At 39.7% G+C, this 22,477-nt stretch overlaps 1 protein-coding gene across 1 annotated transcript in view; it reads right to left on the bottom strand.

The window, feature by feature from the left end:
- The window catches only part of LOC135464350 (kalirin-like), a 249,660-nt gene that overhangs the window by 72,173 nt on the left and 155,010 nt on the right, over positions 1 to 22,477 (bottom strand). Inside the window, 1 exon segment of the mRNA XM_064741776.1 lies at positions 17,832 to 17,952. Coding sequence (XP_064597846.1) covers positions 17,832 to 17,952 — 121 coding nt within the window.

Consider the following 22,477-nt stretch of genomic DNA (forward strand, 5'->3'; position numbering starts at 1 on the left):
TTCCGTCCTTTATACAAGTGCTATCAAGGGCTACAAAAACCATCAAAAAAAAAAAAAAATCAACCTTAACCTGCAAGCAACATGAAGTATGCATGTATGGATGCTTGGGTTTTTACGTCTCACTTAACAATTTTTCAGTCATATATATGACTTGAGGAGTCATTAGGTGTATGTACATATATTATGTCTTCTTGTGGTCCATGATGCCAAATTGCTGCCACTGAAGTGTCATGCCAAAGACACCAGACATGACACATTCCATCTAAGTGTAACATATAATTGAAAACTTAAGTATTCTGTATGTTAAAGTAGGTGCTCTGAAGAATGAGCTTTGAACTCAGGGCAATTTACTTATTCATTTGATTGGTGTTTCACGCCGTACTCAAGAATATTTCAATTATATGAAGGCGGCGGCATTATTGGTGGGAGGAAACCAAGCAGAGCCCAGGGGAAACCCACGACCATCCCCAGGTTGCTGAAGACCTTCCCACTCAGGGCAATTAAAACCTAGAACTGACTCAAAAAGATTGGTGCAAAATGACTTACTTTCCCTTGCTCAACGTTATAATTCTGTGTGAGTGCTCAGGTGGAACACAGCCAGATATACAGCAACTAAACACTAATTCCGAGTAAAGTCCTCAACTCAAGTCTAATTCCCAATAGCTGATAAACCTAAGGAGGGTTGCTCTTGCTTACATGAGTGAATCATGCCGACCACACACACACCCTGGAAGAAAACACCCACAAAAACATGGGAGGAAGTTCACAATCCAAGCTTTTGATGTAAAACTGCAGGTGGGAGAAATTCCAGGAGAACTTGCAGACAGGGTTCAATGTATACAAGACATGGCTGGTCATGCAAGACTCAACTGTGGCAACACAGGGGAACAATATTCTACCAGTTTGGCAGCTTTGCTTTCATTTCAGCTTACGGGTACTGCGTAAATGTATAACTATGAAGATCAAAGATCAGAGGTTCAGCTTATACCATTAGCTCAGTTCAGCTTACACCATCAATTTGGTTGCTTACACCCCCAGCTTGATTCGCTTGGTTACACTTTTAGCTATATGGTGCCAAACACACATGCAGTACGAGTCATAGACCGAGAGCAAACATTTAGAGCTTTAATTGTCACATTACTGAAGCTAAATCATTTGAACCAACAACGTAAGTTTAAGAACATTTTGCGAAGTATAGGGTTGTCCACTCAATTGCTGTATCTAATCTAGGATTTTGTCCAAAGAGGCAAATAAAGTTCATAAAATTTGACTTTTGGTGCTGACTTATTTATTCCCAGTAGGATAACATCCTACATCTACATTCCAAACAAACCTCTAAACCTCTTTCTAAAATCAACAGAAATTTCAGTGTCAGACAAAACGAGTAACATGTTTCATCTAAAATTCAGCATTTTTTTTGGTGACACATTTTGGATGATTTTAACTACTTTATCCACCTTCCATGGCCACCTTTTTGTGAAGTTTGATTAATTTCTTAGCAGGAAAGTTAAGTGTAGGCGTCAAAAGTATCATTTTAAATCTTTATGTGTTTCTGAATGCGCATTTTTTAAGTCATGGTCACCAATTTTAGGTGAAACTACAGTTACATGTACAAAGTCATGGTCACCAAGTTTAGGTGAAACAACAGTTACATGCACCAAGTCATGGTCACCCATTTTAGGTGAAACAACAGTTACATGTACAAAGTCATGGTCACCAATTTTAGGTGGAAACTACATTTAAATGCACCAAGTCATGGTCACCAATTTTAGGTGAAACAACAGTTACATGTACAAAGTCATGGTCAACAGTTACATGCACCAAGTCATGGTCACCAATTTTAGGTGAAACAACAGTTACATGTACAAAGTCATGGTCACCCATTTTAGGTGAAACAATAGTTACATGTACCAAGTCATGGTCACCCATTTTAGGTGAAACAACAGTTACATGTACCAAGTCATGGTCACCCATTTAGGTGAAACAACAGTTACATGCACCAAGTCATGGTCACCATCTTCAGATCAAATACAATACTTAAGTCAAAATTTAAAACCTCTTCACAATGCTTATTTTTATGGTACAGGAAGTTGAAATTTAGACACTTTTGTCATGAGATAACATAGGTAAGGTGGACAAAATATTTCTAAAAGCGAAAAATAAATTTAAGATTTGCACATTAAATTATGACTTAAGTCAGACATGGTTTTGTGGAATGGGTAGTTGGAACAAACAAGTGTAACAATATCAAGTGTATTTTTCATTCCACAAAATATTTCTACACTTAACCCTGAAATTGTTAGATGTGACAATCTTAATGGCTATCACTCTGAGCAACAATCAAGGCAGGAAAAGACAAGTGCGTTTAGGAAAATTCATGACTACCGGTAATAAAATACTCTAATACAATGAATTGGCTTCCTTGATTGTCATATATTACTTAAACCCAAGAGGCCTTGTGGCCTTGTCTAGTGGTGCTTTAATGACGCTTGGCTGAGGGGAAATTAGACAACAGACTGGAAGGGTTCAGCAATACTCATAAACAGCAATACAACAACGTAATGTATATGGTATTTTTAGCTCTCCTAACATAAAAACAGGAAGCCCAGTCGGGAGTTCACTTAATTGAACTCCTTAAACCAGAAGGCAAACTTAAAAAGTAAACTGGCATTTTCAGGCTACCTGTACGGACATTACATACAAAGCATAATATGTGTACTGGGGCTGACATCACTTCCTGTTCCATGTATGTGTGTTTAATCAGACATCTCTTTGTGTTCTAGAGTGGCTTAATGCGATGCTTGGCAGAAACCTACTATTTCTTAGGCTTTCTACAGAGAGGATAATGCTGAGCATGACAACACGCCAAATGAAACGATAAATCAATGACACCGAAGCATTGTTAACTCTGAACCAAAACCTTATGATTTTATGCAGAGGAGTACTTGCCTGCTATCCAAAGCATTTATTGCTGTGTATACAGACGGAAACTTCTAACAGATCCTCTATCTTTAACATCTTTACTCCCTATCCAGCCAAGTTATTCCCGCAAGACGACCTGACACATATAGATATAGATGTAAATCTGCCCAGGCCTACAGGGTTAACATGTAGTTCACTGCCATTTCTTTCAAATGGGATGCACAGTATTGGTTGGGGATGCACAGTATTGGTCGAGAATGCACAGTATTGCTTGGGGATGCACAGTATTGGTCGTAGATGCACAGTATTGGTCAGGGATGCACAGATGCACAGTGTTGGTCGGGGATGCACAGTATTGGTCGAGGATACACAGTACTTGTCAGGGATGCACAGTATTGGTCAGGGATGCACAGATGCACAGTATCGGTTGGGGATGCACAGTATTGGTCGGGGATGCACAGTATCGGTCGGGGATGCATAGTATCGGTTGGGGATGCACAGTATTGGTCAGGAATCACACACATACATACTGGTAATTCACGCAAAGAGAATAACTGTGGGTTTTTTTTACAGTTTCAGCATTACATAAGAGCCTCAATGGAAACATATACATCTACTAACCTAGATGTTACACATTCTCTGGCTGAATAAACCGGACTAAATCAGTTACCATACACTGAACTAATGCATGCGCAGTGGCCATGAAAATTCCAGAAGCCTAAAATGAGTACATGCCGGTTTTCTAACGCAAGGCCTTACAGAGCTAGGCCTCACACACCGATGATGATGCTACAGTTCTCAGCATAATTAAGACGGCTTGCATGCCAGGAAATAACGGAGTAATCATACTAAACTCAATCACCATTCACCTCAATCTCACTTCCTTGTGGTGGTCGTCTACGCATCCACGTATTCTACAACACAGCCACGGTGTCCATGTGTCCATATTTTTAACAGGCAGCTGCTTTATAAAATGGCTGCAGCTCTGGCCGTCTTTGGCCCCAACATACGAGACACACAACAAATAATCATCTCGCTATAGCCAACATGTACATACACCAGAATTCTTCCGTCATCTGATAATTCCAATCTCCTTGGATGGAATTTTCTTTTTTTAACAAGGTTCTGTTCCTGTATACTGAGCAAGAACACTGTCCTTACAATGCTCCAATAAAGAACTAACTTGTTTAATTTTAATTCCAAGAGGCCTTAGACAACAGACTGCTGTTGTGATGGGGAGTGGAGGGGGGGGGGGGGGGGCAGCAGTAAACATAAACACAATGTCCTTACCAATCTGGTGGACTTCAAAAAGCTGAGGTTTATCCACTACATCATTATCATCATCCTCTGTGTCATCTTTCAAGCCAAGAACATGTACATCCGGCAGTGGAAAGACTCCAGAAAAAGCAGGCCCCCCTTGTCGCCTGCGGAAGTATGTCTGCACTGCTGTGGCCCATAAATACATCAATTCAATATTATGCTGACAGACAGCTATTGACAACACATGGAATGGCAAGACAGAAGATCGTTTCTTTGTGGATGACGAGCATTTAAGAAATCCCAGAGGGCAGGTGCCCTTGTTGTGCTGTGCATAAGCTTGTCTTCTGCTGTCAACAGAAAAACTCAGCACACAGGCCTTAGCTGACTACAGCTTCTCTTCCACTTCGACACTAGCTCCATCAGAAGAACTCAGGCTAGTCCACGCTGCCTGGAGAAGAACAAGGTAATAGTCTTCAAGCTCTACAGCTAATGCACTGCGCATCAACCCAGTGGCTCAGCGACGGCCTTATTCCCCGATTAAGCTTTCCCAGTCAGCCGTGGCAGATGGAGATACGGAATATGTACAAGTGGAATCTGCATCTGTGTTCTCAGTTCTTAAGACTTACTTTCTGCTGGGGGAGTACGCAATATCCCTTGTTTTCTGTATAAGCCGGCCTCCTGTAGCAACGTACCACATCACGGTTATACGTCTATTACAGGAAACTGGGGATCAGCTGCAGGAAGGTGTAAGTAGTGCCATACACCTGTGAGCATGTGTCTGAATCGCAGCAAATATTACAGGTATTATTCCATCAATGAAGACGCGAAAGGGGACAGTGACTCGTCAATGCAGTGAACAGCACTCTAGCCCAAGCACACCGACTGCCCTGATTGTCAAGCTCTTGCCTTAGGAGCGGAGACCACAATAACTCCCTCACTGGGGTCTGCATCCAAGGCTTTGCTGGCACCTCTCAATCATCCATACCGTGCCTCAGAAGTCTCCCATTGCCCTGCTCTGTGAATAAGTACAAATTGATTACCTGTGCGGGTGAGCGTGTTGGCAAGGACCAGAGCTCATTGACTGCAGGGCTACATACCATGCACGTCATGTTATTGACAGCCTGAGGAACGCCGTGCACACAGAGACTGTCCGCCTGAATTTCAATCCTCACTGTACAGTTTACATGTCAGACCTATGGCTGCTAGCCTGTCCACTGCTCTTACCATACCCTCCACTCAAATCACTCAAGGCTTAAGCAGAAGTTTGTGAAAATGAAGATGAAAGTGCTGACATCTGCTGACGAAACATGCACAAAATCCCAGACGCAGCTTTTATTTGTGGTTTCCTTTCTTTCCTTGGCCAAAGCTCATCATCATAATGCCTGAGAACACCTTATTTATTCATTCATTTTTTTTAATTAATATTTTTGACATACAGGAATTCTCATGAGCCAAAATAGTTACTTGCAAATTAATTTTTAACTTCTCTCTTTAACTGAAAAACTTATGCATTACCCAGTGCTCATAACTGTTTGTTTGCTGTCTTGCTTGGTGTTCAGTGTTGCTTTAAACCATGTCTCCAAGAAGGAAACCCTGCATGGCAGGGAGGAAACCTTGCATGGCATGAAGGAGACCATGCATGGTGGGAAGGAAAGCATGGGTGGCAGGAAGGAAACCATGCATGGCAGGAAGGGGAATGGTTACACATTGGCACAAACCTTAGCTCACTATAATGAAGGCCTTGTTTAGAATGGCACCTTAGAGAACTTCAGTGAAGGTCACATAATCAAAAGAATCCTAGCCATCAGCCCAACAATATACCAAAACAAGAACCCTGTAAACACATGAAAAGGTTAGGAACTGCAATGAAACTTCAGTGCTGAGGCTTGCATGTCCTAAGCTCATTCACAGCACAAGCCTGGTCCCTGCTGACCATGATTAATGACGGCCTCTAGCAACAACAGCAGCTGCATCTCTCAGGTAAGAAATATAAATACCGCACGATCAGAACATAACAAAATATCTATTTTTAGCCCAGTAGCTGCACCAAATTAGTTCATATCAAACACAAGACATCATCATCACAAAAAGTGCGTGTGCTTTTCTGAGGATTACAGGAGAAAAGACCACTGCAATGTGATATATCACCTAATATAATGTATGCATGTATGCTCAAGATTTTTACCTCCAAATTAACTCAATTTTCCAATTGTATGCATTAAGTGTGTGCCAAATAAGAAGCACATACATACAGGTGAATTTTCACATGACAATACGACTGGAATACACTATCACATTCAGCTAAATTACACAAGAAGAAAGGTTGAATGTAAGTAGACTTAAAATAACTTATGTACGTATGTATGCCTGATGTTTTATGTGATATTTAACAATTTTTTCGTTTTATGACAATGAGGAGTCATGCATTAAGTGTGCATACATATACTGTGTCTTCTAGTAGCAGGGTTAGTCTATGCCACCAAGTACTGCTGCCACTGACAGCATCATGCTGACAACTCCAGATGTTACAGGTACTTCACCCTTTCACACTATACTGCCATCTGGCCTACCAGTGCTGTTTTCTTGCTCTAACCTCTCAGTGCTGAATGCCAAGCGAGGCAGCAGCAAGAACCGTTTTCTTTTTCTTTCCAGTCTGTGGTTTGATCCCAGGTCTCACGACTTTGAGGTGGACGCTCTAACCATTAGGACACAAAAACTGTTATAAGTATGACCTAATGTACTGCCTCCAACATAGTGCATGTCTAGAGCCTTACAATTGTCATACAATATCACTACAAGTAAGATAGCATATCATACCTTCCAAATAAAACTCACAAGATTACTAAATCTCTCAGGTAATTAGGCAAAACAAGTAACAAGGTCTAGGACAATATCTTATGTCAAACACGGTAACTAGTGTTCTATCTGTCATATGTTTTCTATATACTATCCATTTTGTTAATAAAGACCACCATGGAATCATAAATGTCCTCATGCACAGCTCAGAAATATGGAGCTTAACAGCAGCACCTGACATTACATGTATTTACATATAGAGCAGTCAAACATCAAAAATAAGCAACTTAGTCATGGACAAAATTTTATACTATCAAAGCATTTACTAATGTTTCAAATATTTTAAGAACATTTTGTAAGGGAGTTCCAAATTCAAATTAATTTATTAAACAACAACTAAAAGCATGACGAAAAAACAAAAAATAGCCTAATGACCTCCAATTTTTGCACCAAAATATAGCAAATACCAATAATTTTAAGGAGTAACTAAATATCTTTTCCTGGCATATACACCCTTATATAAGCTTTGGAATCTAAAACAGGAATTCAATGTCAAAATAAAACACAAAGAGCATATGTGTATATATTTTATTAAAGTGTAATAAGAAAGACTGGGCACCTACATCAATTCTGAAATTGAATTCAAGCGCAATGACTGTGTTTATCTGATATCCCACAGTTGCACAAAGCTATCAAATTCTCCACAATATGTGATGGTGTCATAAACTTTACACATGTACCTTCCCATTGTTCATAGAAATTCTCTACAAAAATATTTCCAACACAAGTGACTGGTTAAAAGGGGAAATGAATTTTCCAATTACAGTTGTAAATGGAATCATTATTAAAAAAAGCAAAAACCTTTATCTCAGAAATGGCCTATTAGGAAAGAGGGGATTACAGGAATTATTATAGAAAATGTAACTGCTACAACTGAGGAGACTTCAAAAGGCAACTTTTTGGGGATCAAATTCCACAAAGCATAGACCCCATGATCCTCATCATTCCATGAGAGCTGCCAGTGGCCACTGTAGCAAATTCTGTCATTAGGATCTAGGATGTCTTGACAGTGATGCATTTTAAAGAATGCTTGGTTTTCGATCTGCATTTTAACAGTGTCAAAGCAGCATTTCAAGACATGCTGAAAGGAAGGGGGGGGGGGGGTGGGTATTTGTACAGACAGTGACAGGCAAAGCCTCCCAGGACATGAAGGCCAGCACAGAGCTGCATTACAAGACATGCTGCGGGAGGGGGGGGGGGAGTATGTGTACAGACAGTGACAAAGCCTCCCAGGACATCAAGGCCAGCACACTGCTGCATTTCAAGACATGCTGGGGGGGGGGGGGGGGGGGGGAGGGGGGAGTTATGTGTACAGACAGTGACAGGCAAAGCCTCCCAGGACATCATGGCCAGCACACAGCTGCATTTCAAGACATGGCTTTACAAAGGGAGCTGAAAAAAAAAATTGATTCATCCATTCCCCGACAGTCTAGGTGGACGGCTGGCCTCAAAGTATCCCAACAACGGTTTCCATGGTAGCCAGCATAGGAATGCTGTTCGCGGTATTAGTATCGATCGACAAGTGTCGCGAATTGATGGCAGACTGGAAAGAGAACCAGAAAGAGGACCAGGGAGGGAGGGAGAGAGAGAGAGAGTAAAGGGCAGAGGATTCTGTGGTGAGAAGCAGACAAGGTCACTGTGAGAAGACTAAAGAACAGACCTGCCTATACACATGGAGCTAGTCTTCAAAAACTGACTGCCTATTTCTTGTTTTGCATTTTTGTCCAAACACTGACCACACATTTAACTGTCACTATAAATCCATTCAGAACACACAGATTTTCGCTCCCCGTGATACGTGTATGTAATGATAACCCTCATCATTTTCACAGGTCCAAGCCTTCAGCTCTTTTGTATCTGTTAAGAATACTATTATTATAAATACTGGTAGCATGTCAGCATGTTTTATTCTGTTTGTTTCACTTACATCAATCATACTCTCTCAAATGTTTTTACAATGTTAATCACCAGGCCCATGCTAAGGCACTCCAGCAATACTGGTTTATTTGTTGTATCACAATAAGGCAATTAATGCTGGTCTATTTGCTATGTCCCAGCAGGACAATACTAGTCTATTTGTTGTATCACAGGAAGACAATACTAGTCTATTTGTTGGATAACCGCAAAGATCCATGCAATACCGATCTATTTGTTGTATCACAGGAAGGCAATACTGGTCTATTTGTTGTATCACAGGAAGACAATACTAGTCTATTTGTTGGATAACTGAAAGATTTATTTATTTATTTGATTGGTGTTTTACGCTGTACTCAAGAATATTTCACTTTTACAATGGCGGCCCGCACTATGGAAACCAGGGGAAACCCACGAACATCCGTACATTGCTGGAAGATCTTCCCACGTACGGCCGGAGAGGAAGCCAGAAAAAGATGGATTTGAAGTCACAGTGCCTGCACTGGTGAGAGGCTCCTAGGTCATTACGCCGCGCTAGCGCGTCAACCAACTGAGCCACAGTAGGAAAATACTGGTCTGCTTGTTGTATCACAGGAAGACCATACTGGTCTGCTCGTTGTATCACAGCAGGACAACACTAGTCTGCTTGCTGTATCATGGTTAGACAATACTGGTGTATTTGTTGCATTACAGCAAGACAATACTGGTCTATTTGCTGTATTACAGCAAGAAAATACTGGTCTATTTGCTGGATAGCAGCAACATAATACTGGTCTATTTGCTGGATAACAAGACAATACAGGTATATTTGCTAGATAGCAACAACACAATACTCGTATATTGCTGGATAGCAACAAGATTATACAGGTATATTTGCTGGATAGCAACAAGACAATACTGGTCTATTTGCTGGATAGCAACAAGACAATACTGGTCTATTTGCTGGATAGCAACAAGATAATAATGGTCTATTTGCTGGATAACAACAAGACAACACTGTTCTATTTATTGTATGCTCACTTATTTTACTTAAATTTCTTAAATTAATACATTTAATGATTCGAATTCTAAGGTTGGCTTTAATTACCACAGTATTGGGAGCAGACAATAACATGATGATTTGCTCTTTTTTTGTTCTAAATCCTGTCTGCATGTACATACATTTATTGTCACCAAAGTTCTCCCTGGTTATTTACATGTTTAGTGTATACTGCATGATGCCCTTCACAAGTTCACTACCTTACACACTCACCAAGAAACCCTGTGATATTTTTTTTCCCACAACGCCCTGGACCTGTCACTGGGCATTTATTTTCCATTGACCATGAATTTACAACTGACCGTATCATTACCCATGCAGCCTGGGTTACAGGGTACATTATAGATAAGCTACTTTGGGAACACTGTTGTAACAATCTTTGTGTGTATTTACATATGTTTACTATGTTCCAATATCACAGTTGTATCAAAAACAGTAACCAACTTCATTTGTCAAGATGTACAATATTTTCAGAAGGAGGATGGACTGTATCTGTGTGGACTGAAGATAATATTCATGTAGAGTTGGAGCTAGAATGGAATGCTATATCTAAATCTGGAATACCTTTAAATAATCAAATTTACTCTTTTTGATACCTCGTAATGAAGTTGATATTTCATTATGAATATACAATGTGAAACACCAGAAATAGACACTCTTTTTCATAATGTAACATACATATATATATAACACTCTGCATTTAATACAAAAAAAATTAACCTCTTTATTATGCAGACCCTCGAAATATCCCCAAAGCTTGTGTGAAGTATTTAATTTTATCTCAGAATTTAAAAATGCGCAGAGCCATTACCCGAATAAATGCCAAAATCTGCCTTTCTGAGGACATGTAATTAAATAATGTTCTGTCGTAGCTTCCTGGTCACACCAGTCACAGGTTGGAAACTCACTGACTGTCACTCTAAACAGATACTTATTACATGGATAAATAAAGTCCAAAATCTTGTATTGTTCACACCAGTTTCATGAGATAAAAGCCACATTTTGTCATCTGGAGAATGAAAATTGTCTGGGACACATTTAATAACGTTTTCTACAGAAATATGATCCAAAAGACGTTCATATATGAATTTAGTTTTGCAGGAGAATGTAGAGTATATAAAGAGTTAACTCCCTTAACACAACAGCTCTCCCCCAAAATACCCACTCTGTCTGCATGTGTGTGTGTGAGTGTGAAAGGACTGGATTCTTTCAAAATAAATAAAAACTGATTAAAGCAATATATGCAAATTTAGATTATTCCACACACGCACAAAAAATCTCTAAAATATAACCAACAGCTTTTTCATTAAAAACCTGCAGATTATCACATCACTTTTTAAAAATTTTCCAACACCCATGATAGTCTACCACAGAATATACCATCACCTGTTAAAAATCAACATTCTCAGGCGTCAAACACACTCGCTTAGCTAAGAGCTAACACAGCCAGATTAATGGCACAGGGTATCGAGAATAAGGCAAGGATATCAAAAGAATACTGAATTAAACCAAACACCTGTGTACGTACATTTACTTGGTCATGTCAAGATCGAAAGGTAGATTTACTAACCCATCATAATTGTATACAGGTGTGATGGAGGCTCGAGCTGTGCTTAACCTATGAATTACAAAAACGCCTCACTTCCACTATCTTAATTTTACCTTTCTCATTTCCATAATCTAATATAAGATACTGCAATATCACTTACTTTTCTCATTTACTATCTCTCCCAAATACCTGGCAACCAGACAAAATAATGTCATATTACAGATACAGCTCTGACACAGGCAAACTGACATCTCTCTTCTAATGTAGATTAGCCTTGCTAGTTTTTTTTGAACAGAAAGATATCCTGGTTCCATGCAAAATTCAGTTTTCTACCATATTTTTTTTAAAAACATGAACAAAGGTATGTTCAGAAATCTGACACAAGCAGAACAACTCCATGGAACCTCGATGAAGCCAATCCATTTTTCACTTCTCCAGTTTTCATAAACATGTTGGCACAGTCTACTCTCTGTAACTCTTCAATTTACACTTATCAATTTCTTATGTCACAAAGAATTAATACGTCTAATAATGCTCTTTTTTTTGAACGATGCATGCTGACATTTCACTTTGATACAGAGTGTCTGAGTCCTGAGCAATCTAAAAATTCCTTGCCCCAAGCCGGGATTGAACCAGTGCCTAGCGTGCATCAAACCACTATCAGTACGGGTACACATAAACCTAATACCAACCGCAGAATATTTTTCTTACACAATATCAATTTGAACTAGTGGAATGTGTGAAATGTCAAATCCATTCCATTAGACAGAGGAAATGACAACAATTTTCACATTTCTGGTGTTAATCTGCATGAACAACACCTAAAACCAGACGTGTATTAACACATCCAATGCAGCAAATGCGTTCTCTTTGGTTCAAGGCCAATACATAAGTGGGATAATGGTTCATGTCTCAAATGAGAAGAGCCAGTGTTTGTGAAAGAAAAGATAGATTTTGAAAGTCTTCTGGTCTGTTGTTTGTCTAGCTTTTACCTCCTGATGTATAATCCTATCACACATACCGGTAACCTGTTTACATGTACTCAATCTGTGTGGCAAGATTTCAATTCCCTTTACACCATGCCTTGTTCTCCTTTTTCTGCATAGAGTAACTATGTTCCCTTTGCAGCACATGGAATAACCCATGGAATAGCTGTCACAGCAGTGTGGTGTGATTATGTTCCCTTTGCAGCAGAATAACCCATGGAATAGCTGTCACAGCAGTGTGGTGTAATTATGTTCCCTTTGCAGCAGATTAACCCATGGAATAGCTGTCACAGCAGTGTGGTGTAACTATGTTCCCTTTGCAGCAGATTAACCCATGGAATAGCTGTCACAGCAGTGTGGTGTAATTATGTTCCCTTTACAGCAGAATAACCCATGGAATAGCTGTCACAGCAGTGTGGTGTAATTATGTTCCCTTTGCAGCAGAATAACCCATGGAATAGCTGTCACAGCAGTGTGGTGTAATTATGTTCCCTTTGCAGCAGAATAACCCATGGAATAGCTGTCACAGCAGTGTGGTGTAACTATGTTCCCTTTGCAGCAGATTAACCCATGGAATAGCTGTCACAGCAGTGTGGTGTAATTATGTTCCCTTTACAGCAGAATAACCCATGGAATAGCTGTCACAGCAGTGTGGTGTAATTATGTTCCCTTTGCAGCAGATTAACCCATGGAATAGCTGTCACAGCAGTGTGGTGTAACTATGTTCCCTTTGCAGCAGAATAACCCATGGAATAGCTGTCACAGCAGTGTGGTGTAATTATGTTCCCTTTACAGCAGAATAACCCATGGAATAGCTGTCACAGCAATGTGGTGTAACTATGTTCCCTTTGCAGCAGAATAACCCATGGAATAGCTGTCACAGCAGTGTGGTGTAATTATGTTCCCTTTACAGCAGAATAACCCATGGAATAGCTGTCACAGCAGTGTGGTGTAATTATGTTCCCTTTACAGCAGAATAACCCATGGAATAGCTGTCACAGCAGTGTGGTGTAATTATGTTCCCTTTGCAGCAGATTAACCCATGGAATAGCTGTCACAGCAGTGTGGTGTAATTATGTTCCCTTTGCAGCAGATTAACCCATGGAATAGCTGTCACAGCAGTGTGGTGTAATTATGTTCCCTTTGTAGCAGAATAACCCATGGAATAGCTGTCACAGCAGTGTGGTGTAATTATGTTCCCTTTGCAGCAGAATAACCCATGGAATAGCTGTCACAGCAGTGTGGTGTAACTATGTTCCCTTTGCAGCAGATTAACCCATGGAATAGCTGTCACAGCAGTGTGGTGTAATTATGTTCCTTTTGCAGCAGAATAACCCATGGAATAGCTGTCACAGCAGTATGGTGTAATTATGTTCCTTTTGTAGCAGAATAACCCATGGAATAGCTGTCACAGCAGTATGGTGTAATTATGTTCCTTTTGCAGCAGAATAACCCATGGAATAGCTGTCACAGCAGTGTGGTGTAATTATGTTCCTTTTGCAGCAGAATAACCCATGGAATAGCTGTCACAGCAGTATGGTGTAATTATGTTCCTTTTGTAGCAGAATAACCCATGGAATAGCTGTCACAGCAGTATGGTGTAATTATGTTCCTTTTGCAGCAGAATAACCCATGGAATAGCTGTCACAGCAATGTGGTGTAACTATGTTCCCTTTGCAGCAGAATAACCCATGGAATAGCTGTCACAGCAGTGTGGTGTAATTATGTTCCCTTTACAGCAGATTAACCCATGGAATAGCTGTCACAGCAGTGTGGTGTAATTATGTTCCCTTTGCAGCAGATTAACCCATGGAATAGCTGTCACAGCAGTGTGGTGTAATTATGTTCCCTTTGCAGCAGATTAACCCATGGAATAGCTGTCACAGCAGTGTGGTGTAACTATGTTCCCTTTGCAGCAGAATAACCCATGGAATAGCTGTCACAGCAGTGTGGTGTAATTATGTTCCCTTTGCAGCAGATTAACCCATGGAATAGCTGTCACAGCAGTGTGGTGTAATTATGTTCCCTTTGCAGCAGAATAACCCATGGAATAGCTGTCACAGCAGTGTGGTGTAATTATGTTTCCTTTGCAGCAGAATAACCCATGGAATAGCTGTCACAGCAGTGTGGTGTAATTATGTTCCCTTTGCAGCAGAATAACCCATGGAATAGCTGTCACAGCAGTGTGGTGTAATTATGTTCCCTTTGCAGCAGAATAACCCATGGAATAGCTGTCACAGCAGTGTGGTGTAATTATGTTCCTTTTGCAGCAGAATAACCCATGGAATAGCTGTCACAGCAGTGTGGTGTAATTATGTTCCCTTTGCAGCAGAATAACCCATGGAATAGCTGTCACAGCAGTGTGGAGTAATTATGTTCCCTTTGCAGCAGAATAACCCATGGAATAGCTGTCACAGCAGTGTGATGTAACTATGTTCCCTTTGCAGCAGAATAACCCATGGAATAGCTGTCACAGCAGTGTGGTGTAATTATGTTCCCTATGCAGCAGAATAACCCATGGAATAGCTGTCACAGCAGTATGGTGTAATTATGTTCCCTCTGCAGCAGAATAACCCATGGAATAGCTGTCACAGCAGTATGGTGTAATTATGTTCCCTTTGCAGCACAGCATCACATGGAACAAACCATGGAATAACTACTCTTTGTAGTGTGGAGCAATTATGGTTCCTCTGCTACAACTTCACATGGAAGAACTATTCATAGCAATATGGTGTAGCTTCACATACTCATAGCTCCCCCAGGGCACATACTCATAGCTCCCCAGGGCACATACTTATAGCTCCCCCAGGACACATACTCATAGCTCCCCCAGGGCACATACTCATAGCTCCCCCCCCAGGGCACATGCTCATAGCTCCCCCCAGGGCTCATACTCATAGCTCCCCCAGGGCACTCATAGCTCCCCCAGGGAACATACTCATAGCCCCCCCCCCCCCCCCAGGGAACATACTCATAGCTCCCCCAGGGCACATACTCATAGCTCCCCCAGGGCACATACTCATAGCTCCCCCAGGGCACATACTCATAGCTCCCCCAGGGCACATACTCATAGCTCCCCCAGGGGCACATACTCATAGCTCCCCCAGGGGCACATACTCATAGCTCCCCTAGGGCACATACTCATAGCTCCCCCAGGGCACATACTAATAGCTCCCCCAGGGCACATACTCATAGCTCCTCCAAGGGCACATACTCATAGCTCCCCCAGGGCACATACTCATAGCTCCCCAAGGGCACATACTCATAGTTCCCCAAGGGCACATACTCATAGTTCCCCAAGGCACATGCTCATAGCTCCCCCAGGGCACATACTCATAGCTCCCCCAGGGCACACACTCATAGCTCCCCCAGGGCACACACTCATAGCTCCCCCAGGGCTCAAAAGCATGACACCTGTGCAGTAATAAGATGGTATTTTCCTTGTGCAACATGCAAAGTTTATTTCAAATGTGTCGGTTGTGTATACTACATGGCAAAATTGATATCCCTATTTCACTATGATAGATATCCCTATTTCCCTATGACTGATATCCCTATTTCCCTATGATTGATATCCCTATTTCCCTTTAACTTTATACCCTCTGAGTGCTAACAGCCTGTTTATCATATCCTTGCTCAGCATGATTTCAATCCCTAAGTCAGCATAAATTACATCTATATCCCCGTTCATCTCGACTGTCTCCTATTGTATGGGACATACAGGTAACTGATATCCTTACTTAGCATAATATGGCCCTTATGTGGCCTAACTGATATACCTCGTTATACAGCATAACTTACGTCAACTATGCAGATGGTGATAATCAGCTTTAGGCAGATTCGAGCATTACACCAATTATAATGGTGTTGTAACCAGATATACCTACCTACTTACTGCCGTGCACATCAATGGGTTCGTGTTTCCTTCTGATGCCTCATGTAACCGATGATGGTACAAGAGACTGGAGCAGCTACCTGTGCAAGTAGGCCCTTCCTTCACACATGAATGAATACGACATTGGTCCTTTCTTCCAGGTCTCCAACACGTATTCCATGACAGAATCAAAATCCTCAAAACATTGTGCATCTCCCAGGTTTTAATTTACACCTTCACAAGACGATCTCTGTCTTCGTGTCCTAAATCTTGTTTTCCTTGAGGAGAGCCCAGATTCTCACAAAAGAACCATACCTTTAATGAGCATGTATGTGTATGCAGATGAGGCAAATCTCAGGTAAATGAATAAACTTTCATGGATTTCTTGGCATGCACAACATCTCTCTTGTGCACAACATCTCTCTTGTGCCCATTCGCATGTAATATCTGCTCATTTGACATCCACCGATGTAAAATCTTGTTTTTGTTCAGTACTTTGGCATGGAATTCAGTCATGCCACTTCAGCAGTTCTCTTTCTTGAACAACTAAATCTTGCATGCTTGGAACGTCGTGCTCCTGACACAATGCATCGTCTCCACATCAAGTCTTAGAACGAATGGTATATATCCCTTCTGAAGTAAAGCATCCATGATGGTTTAAATCTCGAACATCATTATTTTCTACACGATTTTGTGTAACAAATTACTTCCAACTCTATACCATTGGATTAATTTCACAAGGTCATCCAAACTCACTGACCCTAACTTTCAAGGTCGTCTTGATACGTCGCATATGCTTCTGAAATCCAGAAAATTGTGCCACAGTGTCCAAATATCACTGGACTTGATTTCATTTACATACATGCATATGACAATGATAAATTTAATTCATTTAAAAAAAAACCAAAAAACAAAAAAAACCAAAAAACAATGAATATTGTAACTGCATGTATCTATACACACGAGCCTTCCTCTCAGAACACCTACACTGCTGAAAATGAAACAAGTGAATGCAAATATGCAGATATAACTCACAGAGCAAACAAAAAACAGTCAAATGTCACGAATGAGGCAATTGGGAAACATTTACATCACAATAAATAATTAGCAAGGTCAAAAAATGGCACATCTCAATTCCTGGGTAAATATTATTTTTCCCCTGTAGGCAAAAAATCAAATATTGAGCATAAATTTAAAATATTTGTCCAAACACCATTATTAATAATCATATCATCAGTATAAATCATAACATACATAAAATATTTTTGTATGGAATTCAGAACAATCAAGAATGCGAACTACGGCATGTACAACTAATACACAGATGAACAGTACTACATGTACCTGCTGATTGGCTGCTGACGTGCTGTCATCTATTGGCTGGGCATTGGCCGAACTAGTTCCACGACAATAGAAATAAAATGAGCCTACCTTTGCTGTTCCTGACCTCCTATCACCTTTCACCCGACTGACGTCCCAGCTATGCTTCTCCAGCGCGGCTTTGTCGATCTTACTTTGGCTTAGTTTACGCACTGGATTTGTCAGCCATTTTCTGTAAAATGATAAGATTGGTTTATTGGTTGTGACAAACACCTCTCTAAGTTACCATTTTTCATATAAAATTTAGCTCTGTAAGCTCCCATACTTCAGCTAAAGTTTGGTATGTAAACAAGCAATTTTAGAAGCATAGAAAGGCCTTCCAATGATATCTTTGAAAGAAAAACCCAAAGTTTTTGAGAAACTAAAAGAAATTAAACATCACAAAAAAAACCCTCTAAAGTTGCCCTACAAGGTACATGAATCAATCAAAATCTACCAAAAGTGTCACTTGAAAAATCCTAAACTTTAGGTAAAATATAGTGCTCTCTCTGTTGGTTTGTTTGTCCGTCTGTACGCCAGTCTGTCGAATAGTTGACAATCTTTTGTTTATCACTGATCATTCACTTAAAGTAAAACAGCTAAAATATGAAGTAAGGTTCATCATAGAGACCACTGAAAACTATGCATAAATACACTTTCGTTTATTTGTTAGATTTTTGTGGAGAGAGTTGAAACTATTTAAACTTTTGAATTCTAAGGTGGGCTTTATGGACAATGCTATCAGAGTTTACAAACTCTAATAACTCTTTTAACCCATGGGTAAAAAGATTACTGAAATAATGTTCTCAAAAATTCCTTCATCAGGAAAAAAAGACAATGTGACCTCAGAGTTCCTAAATACCGTAAGTGTGGCCCATAATGCCCACCATAGAGTTCAAATATCTGAATGCCTTTCAACTCTTAAAACAATCTAAAAAGTATTTTTACACATAGTTTTCAGTTCTCTGTATGATGAACCTTACTTCATATTGTATCTTTCTTTTCCTTTAAAAAGGGGACTGAGTACAAAACGTCACAGTCCTGAGTGGACAACCTGAAGTAGGATGTTGCAGTTGAGACAAATGGATTATTTAGTCCCTGAGGTATTCCACTTGTAAGATTCCAATTAGGTGCATTAAATGGACATTAATTCGTAAACCACCCAAAAACGTTGCCCTTGACTATAAGCTGCAGATATTGCCCAACTTTCAGAGATCTACTGATCTTAATAAGGTGTTTTTAGATTTGCTAAAGCGGTAAGATGACATCCTATACGAAGAGTGATACTGTTGTCACAGTTAGTAGCCTCTAAAAATACAATTTTTAGGGCTGACATTTTAGGTCATTAACAATTAGCAATATTTCTTGCATTATTTGTTATTGTCATGAGACTGGTTGATTTCACATGTAGCCCACCAATAAATACTGTAACTTCAAATACTCCTTTTTCAGCATGTCTACATTCTTTATGCTGGATAATTAAGATTATTCACAAAACAACAAGGTTTTTAAGGATGGGAGTTTATAAGCCTGTTTTCTGTCTCACTTTTTTTTTTAACACATTTTTACTTGAATTGTCTTCTGTATTTTATTGTTTGCAAACATATCAAAATGATAATTGCTGACCAAATGTTGGCATATGTTCTTTCACAGGCCTAAATACAAAGACATGTCCATACTCCTGATAGGCACATCCACTTGTAGGAAGCAACAGTTGTTTTCCATCTTTTGTAACAGTGCCAGTAACAGTTGCACCTCTAAACTCGGCTCATTTTCCACTTTCTCTTCAGACTGCCAAGATAAATGTTTACCCATATCTGCATAATGTAATGGTATCAAAGGATGCTACTTTGTTTTGAATCCAAAATTTGAGTGCCTAAGACAGAAAGCTCTTTGCACCTCCAAGTCCCAATCCAACACTGCCTGTCCCACTTCTGCCCAACCAATGACTAAAATATTCCCACTCATTATCCAATCTATCAATCAATCAATCAATCAGTCAGTCAGCCACCCTTCAGACTAGTGGGTGAGGTCTAACCAGGGTATAAAGCCATATGTACCATCACCCCTAACAAGAACTTCTCACATAAGACCTTCTCAGGCCCCTGGGCGGGCTATTCCGCAGCACAGATAGTGTAAGGCAGGGCACCAGGGTTCAGTGGGGGTAAAATGCCGACAGATTATGATTCCCATAAACTGCCAGAACTGATACTTAAACTAGCTTAAAAACACAACAACAACCTGCCATTAACTAGACACCTGGGCAGATATTTACCGAGCAACTTTAAACCTAAGTCATGAATTGCAAAGTCCTACAAAAAAAACCGAACACAAACAGGAAATAACTAAAACTGAGGTCAGTACATTGTTCTGAAGTGTAATAATCAGTGCAGAAATTTTAAACTTCTTTCAGAAAAAGCATTTTAAGTGTAGCTTTGTTTGAATTTGACACAGAAATATGGGCCCAGACTCCAGGGTCATAAAGCACTAAGACAGTTGTTTCGGGATGTTCTTACAGCACTTTGACTTCCTACCTACCCTATTTCTTCTCATTTCTGGGGACACCTGGTCTGCACTTTTTAGCCAACATACATGTAACTGTAGCAGGAATATTTAGGGTTTTTTTTTCACATGGTTAGTCCATCTGATGGACAATTGATTCATGTCTTTACTTTTCCAAAAAACTGTAAGAGAATTACAATTCTTTGCTTTCAGCACTACTAACATCTGTTCTAAAAATTAGAAGAATTATGGTATTTTATAGCTCGATACATTCAGAAAATCTTTTATAACCCTTGATTATATCTGAAGGGTGAGGTACACTATCTCACAAACTTACACTGTACACATGTGCTCTGGCAGAAATACATTTGTCCTTAATGCTTGATTTTAGAGAGGTGTTTGGAAGGTAGGATGATATCCTATTGGGAAAATGTAAATTTTAGGCCCACAGATAATATCTCATGACATTTATTTGCCTCCAAAAATATTTTTTTGCACTCAGAAATTTTTTTGGGTCATTTATTTACAAATATCTTTACATTCTAACATGAATTTTACTGTTAAAAACTCTCTTGATCAATTTACTCATTTGTCTGATTCTAATATTCTTCTCACAACACTATTGTAATCCTTTTACTCAAAGAAAAAAAAAAGGCATAAAAATGTCATTCATTTTTGTACAGGCATCCCCTAAAGACAGGATTTGTACGATGGAGACCTTCATTAGGGTTGTACTCAGACCTCTATACATGTTTCACTGAAGAATAAGAAAGCCAAAACACACACACCCAAAACCTCCATGCAAAAGAAGAAGGCTATCACAAGCTTTTTTTTAAAGTGACAAAATGGCAGTCAATCCCTGAGAGATAAGGTGCATGTCAAAACTTACCCCAAAACGTGAAAAAATGCCATGACACTTATCGCAATTTGTGAGTATTCACAGCTTCTGCCCAGTGGCATGGGTATGGTAATCTCCACAGTGATAACCTACACCTTAACAGGGGCAGAAAACTGCCCATAACTTCTGTAAGTTACCTAAACTCACAGATCAAATTGCATTTCTGGCAGCACTTAGCTGGGCTAGTCCACTGTTTAACCGCAAGTGGGGGAGTGTGATGGGTGCGGGTGATAGGTTTGGTCTGATGCGGACCAATCCATTGAAAACACAGTGGACAAAGCTTTGAACCACTGACATGCTCTCTTACAGAAATACCTCTGTCCTTAATACATGTACTTAGCAAAGAAAATATGTTACATTTTCTGAAATCAATTACACATATATTGTAAATGACTGCCTTGATCAAGTTACTCACATTGCCTCATTATGACAGTTCTACTCATCTTAGAAAAGACGTTTTGGGAGTTGTTTAGAAGGTACACTGGATGAACGAGAGTAGTTTCAGCACCAGAACTAATATTTTAAAACCGATATTTGCTTCTAAAAACATAAAAATTTTTTTTGTGAAAATAGGGGTCATACATGAGAGTGTACCACAAATATGATGTTTAATCTGCTATACTGACATAACTAAAATACGTTTTTCCTTTTTAGCTTGTAAACCACACAAAATGTCAAATTTCTCCCGAGAACTTATCATTGCACTTCAGCACCTTTGAGCTGGAGAAGCAGTGACGACCTATTCAGAGCCACCTTGTGTAACAGTCTGACTAATTTGTGCCTCTGAATGTTTGTGGGAGTATTTGAGGAGCTGTAAAACACATCAGTCTCAGCCTCTTTTTATCTTAAACCAGAAAAAAAAACACATGGCTATTTGCATCACTAAAGCACCCTCCATTCTGCATTCCAATGCCTTCAAATGTTTCCTACAGTCCCTTGTTTAATTGTGCATTAACAGTCTTGACTATTCCTTGCGACTTTTCTTCAAGCGACTCCCGGATTCTAATTTATTGTTTTTTATATACTTTCTGAGTTCCTCGGTGGTTGTGTTGAATGTTGTTTTGGGAACTGGTCAGCAATTATGGACATGCAACATTCATTATGGTTGATAAAATGGTGAAAGAATGTCCTTTGATAAATAAAATGTCATTCCTCGTTACAGTGATAGCTCGGGACCAAACACATTAGTAATTATTACACAATCAAATTATCAACAGTCAAAAAACACATCTGTGTGGGATGTGAAGAAAGACATGAAAAAAAAAAAATAATCCAAAAATGGAATAAATATAAAACTACAAAACTAAAATTTCCCGGT

Source organism: Liolophura sinensis, chromosome 4, assembly GCF_032854445.1.
Source record: "Liolophura sinensis isolate JHLJ2023 chromosome 4, CUHK_Ljap_v2, whole genome shotgun sequence".
Classification (NCBI taxonomy): domain Eukaryota; kingdom Metazoa; phylum Mollusca; class Polyplacophora; order Chitonida; family Chitonidae; genus Liolophura; species Liolophura sinensis.